At 41.3% G+C, this 19,622-nt stretch overlaps 3 protein-coding genes across 3 annotated transcripts; 2 read left to right on the top strand and 1 right to left on the bottom strand.

The window, feature by feature from the left end:
* Positions 1–382: 382 nt before the first annotated feature.
* LOC125984985 (E3 ubiquitin-protein ligase RNF126-A) lies at positions 383–3,649 on the bottom strand. Its single transcript, XM_049747357.1, has 9 exons — positions 3,505–3,649; positions 2,822–2,880; positions 2,679–2,745; positions 2,377–2,600; positions 2,184–2,252; positions 2,049–2,118; positions 1,805–1,898; positions 1,583–1,698; positions 383–1,297 (listed from the first exon to the last, which is right to left on the bottom strand). The coding sequence occupies exons 1-9, from the start codon at positions 3,592–3,594 to the stop codon at positions 1,145–1,147; spliced, it is 942 nt and encodes a 313-aa protein (XP_049603314.1). The 5' UTR covers positions 3,595–3,649; the 3' UTR covers positions 383–1,144.
* Positions 3,650–3,996: 347 nt separating this feature from the next.
* sugp1 (SURP and G patch domain containing 1) lies at positions 3,997–9,582 on the top strand. The gene is made up of 14 exons (XM_049747354.1): positions 3,997–4,160; positions 4,899–5,067; positions 5,192–5,298; positions 5,433–5,660; positions 5,805–5,928; positions 6,010–6,110; positions 6,683–6,806; positions 6,899–7,221; positions 7,314–7,420; positions 7,544–7,721; positions 7,815–7,921; positions 8,225–8,370; positions 8,776–8,905; positions 8,990–9,582. Exons 1-14 carry the CDS (start codon positions 4,142–4,144, stop codon positions 9,014–9,016), a joined length of 1,890 nt encoding a protein of 629 aa, XP_049603311.1. The 5' UTR covers positions 3,997–4,141; the 3' UTR covers positions 9,017–9,582.
* Positions 9,583–9,713: 131 nt separating this feature from the next.
* On the top strand, positions 9,714–19,062 carry stk11 (serine/threonine kinase 11). The gene is made up of 11 exons (XM_049747355.1): positions 9,714–10,301; positions 10,976–11,828; positions 12,859–12,942; positions 13,156–13,245; positions 13,476–13,608; positions 13,699–13,835; positions 14,004–14,131; positions 15,367–15,424; positions 15,526–15,719; positions 16,260–16,513; positions 17,338–19,062. The coding sequence occupies exons 2-10, from the start codon at positions 11,545–11,547 to the stop codon at positions 16,466–16,468; spliced, it is 1,317 nt and encodes a 438-aa protein (XP_049603312.1). The 5' UTR covers positions 9,714–10,301; positions 10,976–11,544; the 3' UTR covers positions 16,469–16,513; positions 17,338–19,062.
* Positions 19,063–19,622: the final 560 nt, after the last annotated feature.

The following is a 19,622-nucleotide window of genomic DNA, read 5'->3' as shown; positions in this document are numbered from 1 at the left end:
GTGTGTAGGAGCAGGGATGGATTGGGGATCTTGAGGACCGGACTTGGGTACCCCAAGGACTAAAGTGTCCTCTACAATGGGCTCGGAGCTTTGTTACTGTTGCCAATGTGACGCTTTCATAATTGAATGTGCTCCATGCCAAAAGAAAAGAAAACATAAATGGGAGAGCTGGTTCTCCAACTTCTCTCGTAAGGAAGTGGAATCTCTTTCCGCTCAACCCTAAATGCAACAGAAGGTTTAAACCTAAACATTTATGATTTGTAATATTTTGTAGATTGCCTTGCCTCACTTGTTCAATTCTAAAAAAAAGGGAATGAGAGCTAAAAAATGCTTAAGTAGCAATCGTACGCTACTACAGTAAAAGTCAATGAATCTTTCAAAATGTTTTCTTAAGGACTTTATTGTGACTGTAAAAATACAACATTAAATCAGTAAATAAAACAATTCAATTCATTGACACTTTTAGCTAGTTTCACAGAGGTAAGATTTTTTTTTTTACATGCCCTGGTACTAATGGCATAAGCTGAATAAATAAAATTTGGATTTTTTTAAATTTCCTCACTCATAATAAAAATGCAGCATAAAATCACCCAAATTGCACCACCACACACACTGGCTCTATTATTAAAAACCAAACGACTGAAATGTCTTTTAAATAAACTGAATTTGTAGTTCAGCTAATGTCTCCTTAAAATACTAACCATTGTGCAAATCAAAAAGCAAAACAAATGTGCAAATAAATACAGTCAGAAGCACACACACAGGAATTGATTCACTGGCTCAGTATTGTTCAAATAATTTGATACCTACGCATCTCCGCCACTTTCGGCAATACGTAAAAAGAGTACTTTGACTCGGAAATAGAAAAATGTGTGCCGAACCTTGCGGCAGAATCTACTTTTTGTTTTTGTTTCAGTGCCCGGTGGCAGCTCCAAGGCCAATGTCCTCAATAACTATAAAATTGGCAGCAGCATCCGGCCAGCAGTCAACACAAATGGAGGAATGATGAGTGAGATGAAGTCTGAGACAAATTCATCTCAACTTACATGTCCGTAAGAATTAAGACTAATAGCTGTTTTGGTGGCCGCTGTCGAGAAGACTCCTCGAGAGCGTGAGGTTTCCAGATATGAGGGTGAGAGGGAGACTATGAGTTGCCAGAAGCATTTTCATTGCTAGGTGAGTTGGAAGAGGAAGAGGACGATGAGGAGGGGGAGAAGTTCATCTCTGATAAACCCGGTGGGTTTGTGGCTGTGTTCTGGCCATTAAGACTCTTCCTACACACTGGGCAGGTATCATGCTACGGGGAAGAGAAGGAAACAAAATGTCAGCGACTGAAAGCAAGCCGGTTTTATGCTAACCGAGTAGCCCAAAAATATAGAAATAGAAAACTGCGACCCCTGGTGTTCTTAATGGCAAACAACATTTTTAAACAACTTTCCCAAAATGTATTTAACCATTTAAATAAGATTCTACTGTCTGGTCACTGACTTTTAAATGAACATATATGAAAAAAAAGTGTTGTTTTTTTCTTCTTCTCCACTTTTAAATGCTTATTATTGTCCAGTAAGAATAAATGCAGAACCTGTTCAAGCCAAGGAACTATGCAGTCATTGTGAAACAAATGATTGCATGGCAGCTGCCTGACGCTCTCGTCCACATGGTAATCTTCTTTGCACACGGGACACTCTAAACCAGCGCCTGGAAACGGTAAATGTTAGGATAAACCTTCAGCGCAAACTACAACTCTGTTCCATATTTTTTTTAAATGATTTATTACTAATATTAGCTTTGTCTTAAAACTTACCCACATGTTCTTCTGTGATGCAGACTGTGGGCAAACTCTTGATCCGTTCTCTATCCGCTGGAGGAGGACCCGTGTTTTCAAACTGGTTGAGTAGCTTTGGGCAGAGTTGTTAAAAATAAACCAAGCTTGTAGCGTTTCATTTTCTGTTTTAGACATGAGTGTACATTCTACCTACTGTGTTTACAGTACGCAGGGGCTTTGACCTATATATCTACTCCTACTATATGTCTGTATATTGGTATACCTGTGTTATGATGGCATCCAGTCCATTTGCTCCCCAGGCATAGTCCATTGGGTTTGAATGAAGTATACCCCTGCAGAATATTTAGCCAGACTTATTTGATGAGGAGAAGACAATAAGTGAAAAATAGTTACTCACCATGATCCCATTCCAATATTCGGCATGGCCGTTGGCGCTATGATCCCATTAACTAGCTGTTGGATAATTCTGTATGAACAGAAATACAAGATACATTTGACATTTAGCTTATCGTAACAATCACATGAGTGCTTTTTGTTAACGACAACATGGGTGCAATGTAACACACGACAGACTTGAATAAAACGTTTACCCCTCTAATGTGGGAACTCCTTCCTGGCGTGTACCCTGTCGTTGAGCCGCATGTCGCCCCCGCGTTTGCTGCGGATCCATTTCTTGCTCCCGCTGAATTTCTGTCGCTCTGTTATCTTCTGTGGGTAGCCAAGTTCTGAGTTCAAAGTTTTCATTGAAAATTCCCAGAGTGAACGGACTGTACCCAGTAGGAAAGGTGAACAAGTGCTGGTGATTCATGGTCGGCTGGAAAAGACATCATGAGGATGGTTTCACGTGTGGGCTCAAGAGTGTAAGATTCCAGAAACAATGGTTTCAACTGACCTGAAAGGTAGGTTGTGTCTGTTCCCTTGCAGAGGATGTAGATGGAGTGCTATCGGTATTTTCAATTCTATATGGAAAGAAAAGTGGAAAAATATATTCAATATTTTCACTGAGCAACTGTACACGGGTATTTTTCCTTATACCTCCTTTCATTTGGTAATTCCTCAATGAATCCAGACTCACAGCGTGGACAGGTAAAGTCCTTCAGATATTGACACAAAAATGAATTAGTTCTATACACTCAGAAGAAAGCACGAAGCTCTGAATATCACAGAAAATGAGAATAAATTATACACATATTTCGAGTAGCACTCTCGACACCGCAAACATGATGCTGGAGGAACGTCCCTTTGTTTTGTTTTTTATTTAGGTAAACAAAACATTGAATAAGAATACTCTCATCCTGACAACAGTAGTTGATTGAATACAGTTTTTTTTTCTGCCCATAGTACTAATTAGGGAATTATATTCCAACGAATATTATTTATGTTTATTGAGTGAAACCCCGAAAAAAAAAAAGTAAATAAACAGCTTTGAGTTGTTTTTCTATATGGGTGTTGGAGTGAATGGCAAACAGTTGAGCACAGCCAGGCACATTTCAGTAAAGCCACAAATGTATTAAAAATAAGAGAACATTTTATATGTTTTCATTACACGATTTTAATGGGAATAGTTGAACGACTACTACGAGTACTACTACGAGTACTTGCTCGTTAACGAGCGAGGTTAGCGACGTAACTCGTTGTCCGACCCCCACACAGTTAAACATATCACCATCACACTGTTCATCTAGTCAACACATCTACTCCTGCTTAGTTTGCCTTACCGGTAAACGAGGGCTTATTTCTGCTGAACACCGGTGGCAGAAAAACCGGCAAGACGGTAAGGTAGCTTCAGCCATTTCTCCACTGGACATAGGCAGTTTTAACAAACGATCGCGAGAACGAACGAAGTCGCGAAGCGTACTGACGTCATTTCGCAATGCATTCTAGGATCGCTATCAAAACAAGCGGAGGCCGACGTTGGGGGGTCACACATACGACAGCTGTATTTTAACGATAATCGTAACAGTAATCATAATCATAATTTCACAGACTGATTGAAAAAAAAATAGTGAGAACTCTGGGTTTAGCTCTCATTCTATTATTTATTTAGTTTATTTTTTTACTGTACCTGAACCCGTTTGTATTTTACTTTGACAAAAGCCATTTTTATTAATTTTCGTATTGCTCAATTGTATGAATTAAAAAAAAACGTAGAAGAAAACGCACGTCCAAATCCTTGAAATACGTACTGTGTAATGTGCTTTTATTCTGAAAAAACACCACAGCGGAAATAGTGTTCTTGTTTACTTTCCTAAATTAGTAAGTGAAGTAATCAACTCAGCCGGTCATCGGCACAACATTTTCGTATTGTCTACGTTAACGTTGTTTGTAAAATTAAATTATCTTCCTGCTACGACAATGGATTCGAGTGATTCAGGTACATTCATAACTATTCGGTAAAACGTTTCATGTTTGAATGTAGTTTCAATCACTACTAGTTCCTGTTAGCATTCAGTTAGCATCATGTAGCCAAAACGACTGCAGTATTAGCTGACCGTATGTAGCATGCGACGAGCAGTAGCAAGATACAAAAGTATGAATTCAGAATGTATTAATACCCAAATGTAATAAACCACGAGGGGTTAATGAACCTCTTGGTCCTTTCGTTGGATGAGATTTATAGATGGGTAGAACAAAATTTGCAGAATCGGGCATTGTAAGTTAAATGTAGTGTGATCAGACGTCCTCTTTTCCCCGCACATGTCCTACTTTTCAGCCCCAAAATATTGTCCCGAGGGAAATTTCAAAAACTGTCCAGGATTTTGTTCGCCTGCCTCACATGTACAATGTCAATAGAATTGCCACTCCGTTCCATTTAACTCTATTCCAGGTTTCCCTGTAATCGTTCACAAATAAGATTCTCCTCAAATCTCGCCACTTTGCTGATTGTGTGAGCATGAGAAGGAAGTAGGCGAGTGCTTGCTAGCTAGTGGAGACAATGCCGAAACGAAAATGCACCTTTTACGGAGGAATTGAAAAAAAATTTGCGTGCTTTCGCCAGGGTCGTGATGCATATGAAGCTGAGACAGTTGCAATGTGTTATATTATCTTTAGAAATGGCTTTGAAATGTCTTCAAAGATTCATAATCGTGTTTTTCCCCTGCTGCACTTTTAGGAAGAGGAGGATGGAAAAACAAGAATGCACAACCACAGAAGCAGAAGATGAACTTAAACATTATCCGCCAAGAGCAACTAATAGCTGAGAAAAAGAAGGAAATTGAGGCCAAATTGGCCGAGCAAGCAAAAATTGATGCACAAACCCCAAATAAATGTTTACCTGCAAGGTAAACACATGTAATATTAACCTATAAGCAATTATTGTTTTTCTATTGCATTAATGTCAGTTTATATGCGGTCTATTGTATTGATCGTAAGATAAATGAATAATTTCATCTCTTTTGAACCCAGTAATTCCCCCACTACGCAAGGACCCTCCTCCAACAAGTTTGTAAACGATGGCAGCTTCTTACAGCAGTTTATGATGATGCAGAAGAAGACGCCTAACAACGTCTCTGGTTAGTACCACAAACCAATAATTGGTAGCATAATGTTTGTTTTTAAAACAAATTTAGCTCCTAGTGTTCAGTTCACCCAAATGTTGTTTTAATTGTTTTATTAATTTACATTTTTTAATTGATGCTTTCTCTAGATTCCGCCAGTGACAGCAAAAGTCAATCATCTTCCCTGGGAGGAAACGCATCACAAAAGAAAAGCATTTTGGTTGGCAAGCGGCCTGGCGTTGGCAGCATGCTCAGCCAATTCAAGAACTATTCGCAGTCCAAGAAGAACCCCGTTCTCAGCCCGAGGCCAAGTGTGTTTTGTTCCCCAGAAGATGAGGATGATGAAATTGATTCCTCTGAATTTTTAAATATGAAAGGTAAATCAAGGCACGTGTGTTTCGGTGTAGCTCTGGACAACAAAACAGCTCAGATGTTTTGGGTTCATTCCTTATCTGCTCCCAGGGCACACTTGGCTTAAGACTGGTGACCAAAGAGTAAATGTACTGATAGCCTGCTTAAAGTTTCTCCCCCAGAGGACCCAGAGACCAGACTGATTATCAACAAGATGGCCTCTTTTGTAGCGGAGGGAGGACCTGAACTGGAGAGGAGGGCCAAGGAGGACTATAAGGATGATCCTGTTTTCTCGTAAGTCTGAAGGTCGGCTTTGTTCCTCCAGGTGTATAAAAGTCATTCAATATTTTATCTTCTGTGTTTTCGACCTTCTAGATTTTTGCATGATAGAAACTGTATGGAGTACCTCTACTACAAAAAGAAACTTGCCGAATTAAGAAAGAATGCTCCAGCGCCTAATAACACTTCAGTTAATGGTAAGGCCTCGATTGTTTTCTTTTTAGAAACTGAATTTTGTCACGGAAAAAATTCAAGGCACCATCGTTGTGGGTTGAACAAGTTCTCTTGTGATTTGTTTTATATTTAGTGCTGTGTATGTACATTGCAAATAGTTGTACATCTATCGGACTATGGTTCCCAGATTCCACAAAAATATTTTGTATTCCGACCATTTTTTGGTGTGGTGGTTAATGGCGCAATACTTGTCGTTAAATTTTCTAGTTTTAAATTCTTTTTTTTTTTTATATTTTCTAATGAATGAAGTAATTTTCTGAACGCAATTCCAAATGAGTCATTTTAAAACTTTATAGTGACCACAATAAGAAGAGTTAAATCGCACCTAGCGTGTGTCAATATAAAGTTTTTGTTGACATTGCTGCAAAAAGTGTTTCATCAACCCAATTACCCATTCACCAGTGCTGTTTTCGTTGCTCCTCCTTCCTCTTTTTTTATCCCCCATTAGCTCTAGACTGGTGATGTATGATGCCAGTTGAGTATGGTACAGTAATAGAGTGTCATTTGAGCCCCCGTACTGATAGACTGCTTAAAGTCTCCCCCCCAGTGGACGCGGAAACCCAGCAAGTGGCCGAGAAGCTGGCCAGGTTTGTGGCTGAGGGTGGCCCGGAGGTGGAAAGCATCGCCATCGAGCGTAACCGTGACAACCCCATCTTCAGGTCAGGTTCTTTAAAATCAACTTGAAACTTGAAACTCTTTCGGGCTCACATGGTTTTTTTTTGTTTGTTTTTTTAAATCCCCCCCATCCCAGTTTTTTATTTGACCACCAAAACCCAGCCAACCGTTACTACAAAGAGAAGCTACGGGAGTATCGTGCCGCAGCCTCGAGGACTTCCTCACCTCCGCCGACGGAGTCCAGGACAGAGCAGCAGAGACCAGCCGCTCCTCCACGACCCCAGGTTGCGTTCTCCCCGGCATCTCAAGCACACAGTCAGGTGGAAGACACGCCGTCTGCCAAACGCAAGAGGAAAAGTAGATGGGGGTCTGAAGATGACAAAGTGGAGCTTCCCATTCCACCCATCGTTGTCCCCCAAGAGCTTGGCGTTCAAGACCCCAACGGACCATCTCTATCAGGTACTAGTTAGAACGTACTGGAAAACCCACAAGCGGCGTCTGGAGCGTAATGGTGCGGGTTCTCTGAAATTAATATTACGGTTCTGTTTTAGTTCAAGATCTTCAAGGTCTTGGTTATAAGAAGGGGAAGCCCGCCGGTCTTGTCGGTGTGACGGAGCTGTCTGATGACCAGAAGAAACAGCTAAAAGAGCAACAAGAGGTACATAGTTGTTGGTACACACTTGGTGAAAATGAAGAAAGCAGTTTAGCCAGAAGGAAAAAAAAAAATGTCACTCCTGATTTGTACTTTAATTAAATGCCACCCCCTACACACACTTTGTAGATGCAAGAAATGTACGACATGATCATGAAGCACAAGCGCGCGATGGCCGAGATGCAGCAAATGTGGGACAAGGCCATTAAAGACCACCAACACGAGTACGACAGTGATGAAGAGGTGGACCAGGAGGCCGGCACCTGGGAGCATCGGCTTCGAAAAATGGAAATGGAGAAGACGCGAGGTAAGTCTGACAAGAATGAAAAGGCAGCGTTTATCTTCGAGTCCTTATTACATTCGGAGTAACGCTGTTTTTTTATTTCGCTGATTTTCTCAGAGTGGGCAGAGTCTCTGACAGATATGGGCAAAGGAAAACACTTCATTGGAGACTTCCTGCCTCCTGAGGAGCTGGAGAAGTTTATGGAGACTTTTAAAGCACTCAAGGTTAGCTGTTGTTGGAATTATCGCAATTGTTTTTTTTAATATGAACATATTTGTCTTCTCTCTAACAAAAAAGAGGGAATTTAGAAAAAGCATCAGGTCGATTACTGTCACTTATTTAATAGTGTTTTAAATCTCAGTCTTGCTCAGGCAGCAATAGAACAGTGGTTTTCAAGTGTGTGTTTGAAACGTTGAATCAAATAATTTCATCATTTGATTGCAAAAAAAAAAAATCTCTGCCTTCTTGTTTACCCTTTTTGTCCTTTTGTGAGGAAAATTAAAATGGCGTCTTTTATTCCTTTGCAGGAGGGACGGGACCCAGATTACTCTGAATACAAAGAGTTTAAATTGACGGTGGAGAATCTTGGTTTCCGTATGCTGATGAAGATGGGCTGGAAGGAAGGCGAAGGTCTCGGCAGTGAAGGACAGGGCATCAAGGCTCCTGTCAACAAGTGCGTATTTAGCGATACAGTCGTGGGTCCTTTTGTCTTTTCTGTTTGCTGAGTTGAATGGACTTGCGTTACTGTCATCTGAATAGACAAAAAAATATTGATTATATCACAACCCATTTTAGTATATTCCACTTCATTGAATTCATTTTTGTGTGAGTGCAAAACAGTTTTGTTTTCTCAGTTAAATGTGCTTGTAAAATAGTTTTCTTTTTTTTCGCCACTTTTGAAGGACATTCATTTGAAATCTCAGACTCAAAGGCATTTACACGACAGCTAATATTTTCATTCGAGCTGGCCTTATTATTATTGTAGAACCCAGTTGCTTAGGAAATTTTTTTTTTTTGGACTGGTTGGGTAATTATTGACGGTCAAACTGACTTAAAGTTCATATGTGTCCGGTTGCAGGGGCACCACAGCGTCGAACGGCGCAGGGTTCGGCGTTGAACGTCCAGCTGAGCTGTCGAAAAGCGACGATGAGTATGACGCCTTCAGAAAGAGGATGATGCTGGCCTACCGCTTTAGACCTAATCCACTGGTAACCTCACATCTGCTCTTTATACAACATAACAACTGTAGGTAGTCGTGATCACGGAATTTATTCAAACGTTTCTTTTCGCAGAATAATCCACGGAGACCATATTACTGACAGAAGACAGCTGCTTACGGAAATTAAAGGAAGCCGAAAACTCAATTCACTTGTACAATTGGATTTCATTGCACAATAGGAATGAATTTATTTGCCCGTGTGTGTGTGTGTGTGTTAACAGGATAACAAGGATGACTACCTGCAAGATTCCCCCTAAATCAGTGGTTTTTAACCTTGTTGGAGGTACCAGTATTATATGCGCATTCACCGAATCACTCTATAGTGATTTTTTTTTTTTTTAAATTCAACACATCAATATTTATTACTGGTGCACAAAATGAGCTGTGTATCAACATCCCTTTGTTCAAAGAAAAAAAAAAAAACGTGAATTCAAAACAAATGACATACCTGCAGATCAGTTGTGACACAATAAATCAGGTATGTTCAGACCTCCGCCGAACTCCTCAGATTGACTCACCAAACCTCTAGGGTTAAGAACCACTGCCCTAAATGTTAGCTTTCATTTAGGTTTGAATACCCCAACTGCTTCCGTATTACAATTACTGTACCATATTACACATGAAATAAAGACGATGAAATAAAGACGCTCTTCGGTGAGACTACAATTTCGAAGTTCTCTGTTCCCTAATTTAATTACATGATGTCAACATTTTTACTCTTCCCTGGTAATGAACATAAATGATTGCAGTTTGGGGGAGCCTTGTTGCGAGAAAGGTGACAGATAAGTGAAATCAGATCTCCACTATGCCATTCTCCAAGGGGCTTACTTGAGATAATTATAACTCTTAACTCTAGCCAAGGAAAAGTCACTCTAGAATTGGCCAATGCATCAGTAAGGGGGACTTGCTTTGCTTTTGTGTGTGTGTGTGTGTAGGGGGGAGTTTGGTAGGCGTTTCCCCTGTAAGGTGAATAACGTTTTTTTAAGTGATGAATGAAACCGGCTCATAATTTGCAAATGTCTGCATGCCATCATGGAGGATACACACTGGTGGCATCATGTTTCCAAAAAGCCATTCTGTTGGAATGTAAAAATAATGTTTTATCTGAGAGTTTGCTTGTTGCGCTTGGACTTTGCATTTTTGCAAACTTTGATTTGACGCAGTAACGCGCTGACTGTCGGTGCGCGTTGACTCGAGTTTAGGGGGGAGGTAAACAAGATGGCGACGACCTGACTGGAGAGTAATACGAAGAGTCCGAACAAAACAAAAAAAAAGGAAAGAAATGATATGCAACTTGGTTCGATTTACGTCATTTTTATTCTGAAGACCGACATTCAAGAAACGAATTAAGACTGGGACCAAGCAAAGACACACCAGGATTTTAGGTGAGTTTTCCCGCAACTTGGCAATGAACTAGCTAGCTAGCAGTTTACATCGGCACTTGGACGCAACCCGAGTGAGCTGGATTTGTCTGGATGATGCTCCCGTCGTCAGTGCATGTTCTGGTTTAATAAAACGATACACACACCGACAGTTACATTTAATTCTTCCACCATTACCGGTAAATAGAAAGCGCTTGGCTTGACGTTTGTAGTGTCAATGATGGCTAGCAAGAGCTGTATTCGCCGCTAGCTTTACATGCGTGACGACGTTTTTACGCATCCAAATCCATGCTCGCTTTTTGTACTTCATAGTAATTTTTTTTCTTTGGAAACTTTGTGGACTAAACTACATGTTTTGTTGAATATGCACCCTGAAAATAATATTAAATGTGTGATACAGCAGGCTAGTTCATTCAAGGCTACGTTAGCATTCTGGCTAGCTGTTAGTTCAGAATAATATTTGTCATTGCTATATCATTTTCATTTTATGTTAAACGCTCCAATTTAAGTATTTTGTTAATAATATTATTATGTGGGAAAAAGTCTCTCCTTAGGAACCCCCGTAACGGTCCATCCGATTTTTTGATTGGCTCCCAATGGAGTTATGTTAGTTCATAACTGTGCAGTTTCATTAATGTTTAAATGACCCTTTTTTTTTTTTTTTTTTTTTTTTTAAGGCAGCCTGCACCGCGGTGGAATGGAGGCCACCTGAAGCCGGGAGGAGCACACTTTCGGACGGCTTGGTCTTTCCACTGAAGCCCAGCTAACACTGCTGCATGAAATAAGCAGTGGAAGTGGGTTTGGATACAGTCCAAGTTTACATGTGTCCCGAGGCTGCCAATATTATTTATTCAGCATGGATCCTTGACAGAACTGTGCAACATGGCCTTAAACCAGGGCTGGTTGCCCCTACATAAGGGTGAATCAAATTAATTAAGTGGGGGGGTAAAAAATAAATATATTTTTGTTGAAGTGCACTTGTCTCAAACAAAAGGCACATGATGAAACACTAACATAGCGGACCTAATACACTTTCACCTCAGTGTGCAGCTTTTTATTAAAAAGAACAATAATGTTTACAAATCTAGACTGATCCCTACCTCAACCTGAGGTCTCCCTCGCTCATCTTCAGTATTTCTCTTAGCTCTTATTTTTGGGCCAAGAGGTTAACAGTGGATTACTCTCCATCACCAGAAAGATTTGTTTCCAAGTAGTTTGCACACGAGGCTCACTCTGTGGATCAGTCATGAGTACCGGGGAGATACATCAACTGAACTACCTGAATGAAAACGAACTGATGGAGATGGACACATTCATTCACCGCATCGATTCTACTGAGGTGATTTATCAGCCGCGCAGGAAGAGAGCGAAGTTGATAGGAAAGTACTTGATGGGGGACCTGCTGGGGGAGGGATCATATGGCAAAGTGAAAGAGATGCTGGACTCTGAAACCCTCTGCCGCAGGGCTGTCAAGATACTGAAAAAGAAGAAGCTAAGGAGGATTCCCAACGGAGAAGCCAATGTGAAAAAGTGAGTGTCCTTCCATCTTGTTTTTGCGCGTGAATAATGCATGCAAAAAATGTTTTCTCTGGCTGGAACAATCAATGGAGCAACACAAATAATTTCCACTCCTAATACTTTGTGTGGAAATAAGCTGGTGAGCCTGGAGGAAAGTGGTCTCGTGTGACGTCTTTCCTTTTAAAACCTGACATTTTGGGCTGCTTATTTTCCCACCTCATTTCCCTAATAAAGCACATTTAAACATATTACAACATACTTTTTAAGTATTCTGTTCACAGGGGAACAGAAATGAGGGATTTGCCTATATATATATACTTTACGGCATTAGAGTGGTCCGGTGTTTTTCAATAAGCTGACTGAAGTCGTATCACTTATGCCAGCTTTCTTTTCGGCGTGCCGAGATTATATTTTGGAACAGTTTTTTTCTTTCTGACATTAGCTACGCGTGGATGAAACTGTGATGTCGAGCAAACTATGCAGAGTTATTAATTAATTATTAATGATTTGTCTTCCCTCACCCGATTCTGCGCTCTGATTCAGCATTCCTCAGCTTGCTTTTTTTTTTTTTTTTTTTTTGCAGAATACTGGAGGATTTAATCACACCATACACCATTAAATATCACTGCAGCCTGCGCTAATTATAGAGGAAGCATTAGGGAGCAGTTGCATGAGTTCACGAGTCAGTCTTCAAGATGGCGTGTATAAAGAATCAGTTCTGCATCCTACGGGCCCAACTGCCCCGGTTTTAGGTTACAGTTGAATGGTACTAAAAGATTTGAGGACTTTTTATTCTGTTGTCATTTTTGTGCTTTTCTAAATTCTTTTTAGAAGGGTGTAAATCGTTTGCAGATTTTTTTTACCGTTCACAGCAAGGCTTGTCTTTACCACCTGCGAGTTCACTGTATTGTGAACCCTCACAACTTGGTGATGAATGTTGAGCTTGCCTGGGATTTTGGTTTTAAAGGTTCATAAGCGTGTGGAAAGCATCGAAAAAGCCCTTGATGAATCATTTCCATGTGGTTTGTGTCTTTTTGCACAGGGAGATTCAGCTGCTAAGAAGACTCCAACACAAGAATGTGATTCAATTGGTGGACGTCCTCTATAATGAGGAGAAGCAAAAAATATATCCTTGTGGTTTTAGTTGCGCTTGTTTTTATGAACGTCAATGAATAGTGAATGAAAGAACGAGCTGCAATAATAAACGTATTTTGGATTCAATAACTCTCTGACACTGTTAATATTATCTTTGACAAGCCATACATTTTACTTCATTAAATTGTGACCTGTAAGTGTATTTTTATTTGAACGTTTTGAATGCCCTTGACCTTTGACTTACGTATATGGTGATGGAGTATTGCGTGTGCGGGATGCAAGAAATGCTGGACAGCGTCCCGGAAAAAAGGTTTCCTATATTTCAAGCTCACGGGTATGTCTTTGGTGTGTCCCCCCCCCTTTTTTTTTTTTTTTCCACCCCCTGTATATGTTTTATTAATAGACTTACCCTTTTTACAACAATAGCTCCAGGTTTAAATTTAGATCCTGACCTGCTGCGCTTGGTCTTTTTCAAATAACTGCCGGTTGATTGCATGAATGTGTAATCACTTGATTGTTGTCTAGCACACTCGCTCACAAACTTTTTTTGTTTGTTTTGTGCAGGTACTTTTGCCAACTCTTAGATGGCCTTGAATATTTGCACAGCCAGGGAATTGTTCACAAAGACATTAAACCAGGCAATCTGCTGTTGACCACAGATGGGGCACTTAAAATCTCGGATCTGGGTGTAGCTGAGGTAAGCCTAAATGGATCTTATTTTTGTAAAATCAAAAGAAATTGGACGGATGGAGTTGGAATACATGCTGAGGTTTACCATGCTTCGCAGGCCCTGCACCCTTTTGCCGAGGACGACACGTGTCGAACGAGTCAGGGCTCTCCGGCCTTTCAGCCGCCAGAGATTGCCAACGGCCTGGATACATTTTCAGGGTTTAAAGTGGACATTTGGTCTGCGGGAGTAACACTGTAAGTAGGCACGGCGTTTATTACACTTTTGAATTGTGCACACAATGATTTTTTAAAAATCTGATTATCACTAGAATAATCAAATAAAAAAAAAAAAAAATCCAGCTCTACCATCAGAGCAAATGATTCAAAGCTCACGTAATGATTCGAATGTTTGCCTCCATTCAGATACAACATTACTACGAGTCTTTATCCGTTTGAGGGGGACAACATCTATAAGCTATTTGAGAACATCGGCAAAGGAGAATTTACTATTCCTGAGGAGTGCGGACCGCTCCTCTCAGACCTGCTGCGAGGTGAGTGTCGAATCCATGGACTGTTCTTGATGGGTTTTCAAGTGCAAGAAGACACAGTTGTTATTTTTTTGCCCATGCTGTCAAAAGCAGTTGAAAAGATGAAAATGATTTGATGGCGACAGCCTACAGATCAATTTTGAACAAACCAGGTTTATCCAAATGTGCACTTTTAGCCAGGCAAAATCAGAAAGGGTTTTAAATGATTTATTTCTAGAGCACATTTCGTAGCAGAGGAAATAAAATTGGAGGAATCAGGATTTGTTATGCAGAGAAGCAGATGAGAATGCACAGGAAAAGGACACTGCAGTGAAACTGCACTGATGTCCTTTATCAGTGTGTCCAGATGGTGGTGCTATGACATTAGAAGTCATTGGGAACTCCCCCCCTCCATGTGTGGTAGAAACCCCTTCAGCCGCTAACGTCATTTCTATTGATCTGGAGCGCTCAGCAGAATACTAAACACTTCAGCAGGCTGCTCCAAAGCCCCTTTTTAAAACAAAAGGAGTCAAGAGTCTTTTATGGGCATTCTCGTATTGGTTTTACGTCAAGGCAAACTAACTGCCTGTGAAATCCTGGAAAAGTGCCGGAAAGACTTGATGAATCCGTTTGCGAAAAGTTGCGACTTGTCTGCAGCGTTTCCTTTTATGGGCATGTTCTCCCCCATTCATGAATGCCTCCGTGGGGGAGTTTGATTCAGCAAGTGAAATGATCTGATTTTGTTGTTTTGATCAATGACTATTGAATTTACAGCCCAACACTGAATAGAGTGGAGGAGTTCAACTGTCATGATATCATGAGTCCTTCTGTCCCTCAGAGTGTGACGTGTGTGTGTGTCTGATGCATCATCCCAGAGATAGCTGGCTCGTAAATATTACATTGTCCAAAATAAGCTATGATCAGCGCTGCAGGGAGATAGTTCCGTTATTATTAGGCCTGTGCCTGCTCCACATCACTTGCTGTCTCATCATGCTGACATTTAGCTTTTGACGCATTCAGCCCACATAAGGGCCCAAAAAGTATTTTGTCAGTCACAGTGGATTAGTTTGACAAAAATCCCAGATGGATCGTTTCACTGTTAAGTTCACAAATCTTTGTCGACACTGTGCACTCCCAATTCACTCGTTATCACGTTAAATTTGGTTTTGATCAAACAATAGCAAATAATAAACAAAAGCAAGCTGTGACACGCCGTTTTGAGCTTGTGATTCAAGTGGTCCCTTTTGTGATGTTTTCAGGAATGCTCGAGTATGACCCTGCAAAGAGGTTCTCCATACAAAATATAAGACAACACAAGTAAGTGGTTCATTTGTCATATTCCTTGAACTGAAGTAGAATCTTAGCTTAATGCATTCGCTCAATGTCGTTGACATACTGCTTGGATGTATTCCCACCAGCTGGGTGCGTAAGAAACACCCACCGACGGAGCTCCCCGTGCCCATCCCCGCCAGCGCAGAGAGCCGAGACCCTTGGCGCAGTATGACGGTGGTGCCCTACTTGGAGGACCTCCACGGCTACACTGAAGACGACGATGACGAGCTTTATGACGGAGAAGACGAGTTCATCTACACTCAGGATTTTACAATGCCAGGTTCGTGTGCTCTCGAGGGACTCGTACAGATGAGCTTTCGCTGCAATATTTAGTTGTCTGAAAATGGTACTCTGTAATATTGCACTAGGGGGAAAAAAAAAAAAAAATGGATGTGCTCCTCCAAGCTGATAGGTGGCAACATGTCATCACTGTGCTTTGATGATGATAATGACTATATTGACCATTTTCCCAGAGTTGCCATCTTTTTTTTTTTTTTTTAAAGCAGAATCCACAACCTATATCAGTTGCTAGGCAACAGCCTGAAATGATAAATGCAAGTCGTCTGCGCTGGCCAGGCATCTCCAAGTGGTGCCCCACTTAGGTCCAATTGGCGCTGCAGAGTGTGAATGAAGTGTTCTATAAATAGAGTCCATTGGAGATGGTTCTGGTGTTGGGAGTGTGAATGGTTTTCTACGATTCACTCCCACGTGCGGAGAGCAATGCTACCCCTCCAGTACATGTGCTTTAAGTGGCTTCCATATTTAGAAATAAACAACGATCATCTTTGACAAATTTCTGGTCGCCATCTCCAACTTTTAGGACAAGTGGCCGAAGATGATCACGAACTGGAGCACGAGGACTACAGCCCGCCTACGGCCAAGCCCTTTTGCGTGAACGGAACCGAGGCGGGCTCTCTGAACAGCAAGGCCAAAAGCGAACGACGATCTTCGTCCTCGTCCAACCCCTCGCGCAAAGGGGTCTCCACGGCGAGCAAGATCCGCAAGCTCTCCACCTGCAAGCAGCAATGACGCTCCACTCCTCCTCTTCAGTCTCTGTTGGCAGCAGCCCATCTGGTGAGTGAGGACTGCATATTAAAACCTGGAAAGAAATGGGACTACCCGGTCCTGAGGCTTCTTTGAAATGGTAAAAATTCAAGTTTAAAAAAAGAAGCTATAGTGGAGATGAAAACACGTTATCATGCAGATGGAGAGTAAAAAGGGGCATTCAGGGAGTGTAGCGAGAAGCTGTTATTGATATTCAGCGAGTGCTACTATGACTCATCACTAAACTGCAGGAAAACACACAGAATGTTTCCATCATCACAACTGGATTCACTGTAGCTGGGTCGTGTCTTTCGAGGCCCCATCGTGGGGGAGAGCGGCACCATACACGCCAGTTTTAAAGCATTTTTTATTAAAATGTTTTGCAATGTTAATTCTAGGGGGAAAAATGTTTGGCCCTAAAATATAGCACGTGTTTGCCGTAGCAAAAATCCACCAGTAAGTGAGGAGATGGCGGCAAAGCTCTACCTTTGTCTAATTGAAGCTCCACCTCAGCGTAGATCCAAGATGGTGGCAAAGCACCGTTTGAAATTTGCTGTTGTCTCTCCCTGAATCGAGCCAAGAACAAATTCTGTTGTTTCTGCAACAATCATGAAGTTGTCTCTTTCACACTGTGACATACACTCCCAGCAGGGGTTTGCTCATCAAGGCTGCAGTGCTCAGGAGATGCGGCGTGTAAATTGTTCCAGGCAATGACTCACCCCTAAGTCGACACCACTCACCTGCGCGATGTTTGTGTGGATGAGATGTTGCACGTCACATAATTATAGCGCTGTGTTTTTTACTCACTGCGAATGTGCGTCAATTTCTTGTCTCCCTTCTTCTTCTTCTTCTAGGTGGAGCTGTCCCCAGTCCTCGTCTGTCTGCAGCGGACACGCTTGTGAGAGAAACCTGCTGAAGTTGACGCCCATCGTGTCTCCGTGGACCATCTGGCTTTTTAGAAACGTGTGCGCCGAGTTGTGAACGGGTGGAATTTTTACTTTCGATCTCCAGAAAGCTCTGGTAAAATTTCCATGGGAATTAAAAAAGGAGCACTTAAATTTTTTTTTTCTTTTTAATATTCCAAGTTGGAAAATTTACATGAAATTATTATGGAAATTCTTATGGAAATAAATAAATAAATAATACAGTGGTTCTTAACCTGGGTTCGATCCAACCCTAGGGGTTCGGTGGGTCGGTCTCGGGTTCGGCAGAGCCTCCACTATTTATTGTGTAAATTCGTGATGACGCAGAAGTCACACTGATTTCCTGGTATGTAATTTATTGTGAGTTCATGCATTGTGTTGGTTTTGTTCTTTGAACAAGGTGATGTTCATGAACGGCTCATTTTGTGCACCAGTAAAAAAAATCTGTCTTGAATTTGAAAAAAAATATTTTTACTAAAGAGGGGTTCGGTGAATGCGCATATGAAACTGGTGGGGTTCGGTACCTCCAACAAGGTTAAGAACCACTGAAATAATATTAATAATCAGTGAAATTAATTATTAAATTGAAAAATTATCATTAGTTGCTGCCCATAGTTGAATTATTCAAATTATGCCTGGTGGGAATGTGAACATTACATAACTCAAGAAAACTGGCAATATGCTAAAATCTATTTTCACCAACTCGAGGGACAGTCACTTGCATCGCAGATCATCCCCAAAAATAGCAGTCAGACAAAATGGTCATTTTTTTTTGTAGTCTTACAAATTCCCATGGAAAGTTTCCCACTGAAATCTCAGCCAGAAAGGACACAGGACACCTTCAAAACTTTTTTCTCCCAAGACAAATGATCACTTTCCTCTTGCACGTTGTCACTCCCTCAAACTGCTGACATCCGCCTCGTCATGCCCGTCTTCCCTCAGGCGAAAGCCGAAATGTTGCACCGGACCATTGACGAACCCGTCATTCATGTTTCATCTTTGCCGCTGTGTAGCAGATACTCAGAGCCCGGAGTAGCGGGGTGGGGCTGGTGAAGGCGCAGCCAGGATGGCGTGGACACGGGCGGCATTAAAACAACTCTTCCCTCTTAAAGGTGGAATTTTTTTATTTTTTTTTCCAACATAGGTATTTGCGGAGTCGGTGAAAGTGGCTTTTGACTGCCTTTTTGGTTTTACAGAACCTTATCGCAGTTTAAAGGCACATCATGATGCGAGAATATTAAAATAAGCAAATGTATTTTTCAATATGAATGGAAAGCTCTTTCAGCATTTATTTATTGTCCTTGAAAGCAATCTTAAGGTTCAAGTACTTCTTTTTTTGGCACTTATAGGGGAATTACATGTTCCTATTAATTTTGACTAAATTCTACTAGTTGACATCGAGCACTTAACTGACAGCACTACGAGCGTACATACGTGCAATAGTACGTGGATTGAAAGTTGGATTGCAAGGACATGAAATAAATGTTGGAATAAGTTCTACCTGTGATATGTTCCTCACCAACATACAACCTGCATGCTGTACAAAGCTGGAAGAGGACAGACTGAAGTCTTGTGAGGGGAGTTCTGCTTTCCCTTTTAATTTTGTGTTTCCAATGAATATTTTTTAATTATTTATATAAAAAGATCCCAAAAGTCTTTTGTTGAATTTTGTTTTAAATTGAGAGTGCTTCAGTGGGGCTCTCAGATTAATAGACAGCCACATTTCATAAATAAGATTTTATTTGTGTATGACAGCCTTTCAGCTGTGGGTGTGCGAGTGAGAGGGAACCCTGAATCATGTCCCTGACGTCCTCTCATCCTCATTTTGTATTTAGCAAGCGTCCGACAGTGTTTCATGCCTGCTAACATCTAATCCCATCACACCAGCCCGACTGCTGTCATCCACTCAGCTTTCTCTAGCCCACCGGAGCAGCTGTGTTGTGCTAATCTCATGGGCAGGGGCCCCGCATCACCCCCACCCGCATCCCCCTATTTGGAAGCAGAGCTTATCATCAGGCCCTTCCCTCCCCTCTGGAGAGAGCAGGTGAGTCACGACTGTGGGAAGGAAGGGAGGGAGGAAGAGTGCTGCACTTTCTACGTCAGCAAGGTCAAACAGAATTGTTGTTTAAAATCACTCCATCCACCATTGAGTGAGTGAGTTGCCATTTTCCACGATAATTCTCACATCCACACGTGTTTTTGCAAACATAAGGATA

Source organism: Syngnathus scovelli, chromosome 17 (genome assembly GCF_024217435.2).
Source record: "Syngnathus scovelli strain Florida chromosome 17, RoL_Ssco_1.2, whole genome shotgun sequence".
Lineage (NCBI taxonomy): Eukaryota > Metazoa > Chordata > Actinopteri > Syngnathiformes > Syngnathidae > Syngnathus > Syngnathus scovelli.
The sequence above is the reverse complement of the archived record's forward strand: the minus strand, read 5'-3'. Positions and strand labels throughout refer to the sequence as shown.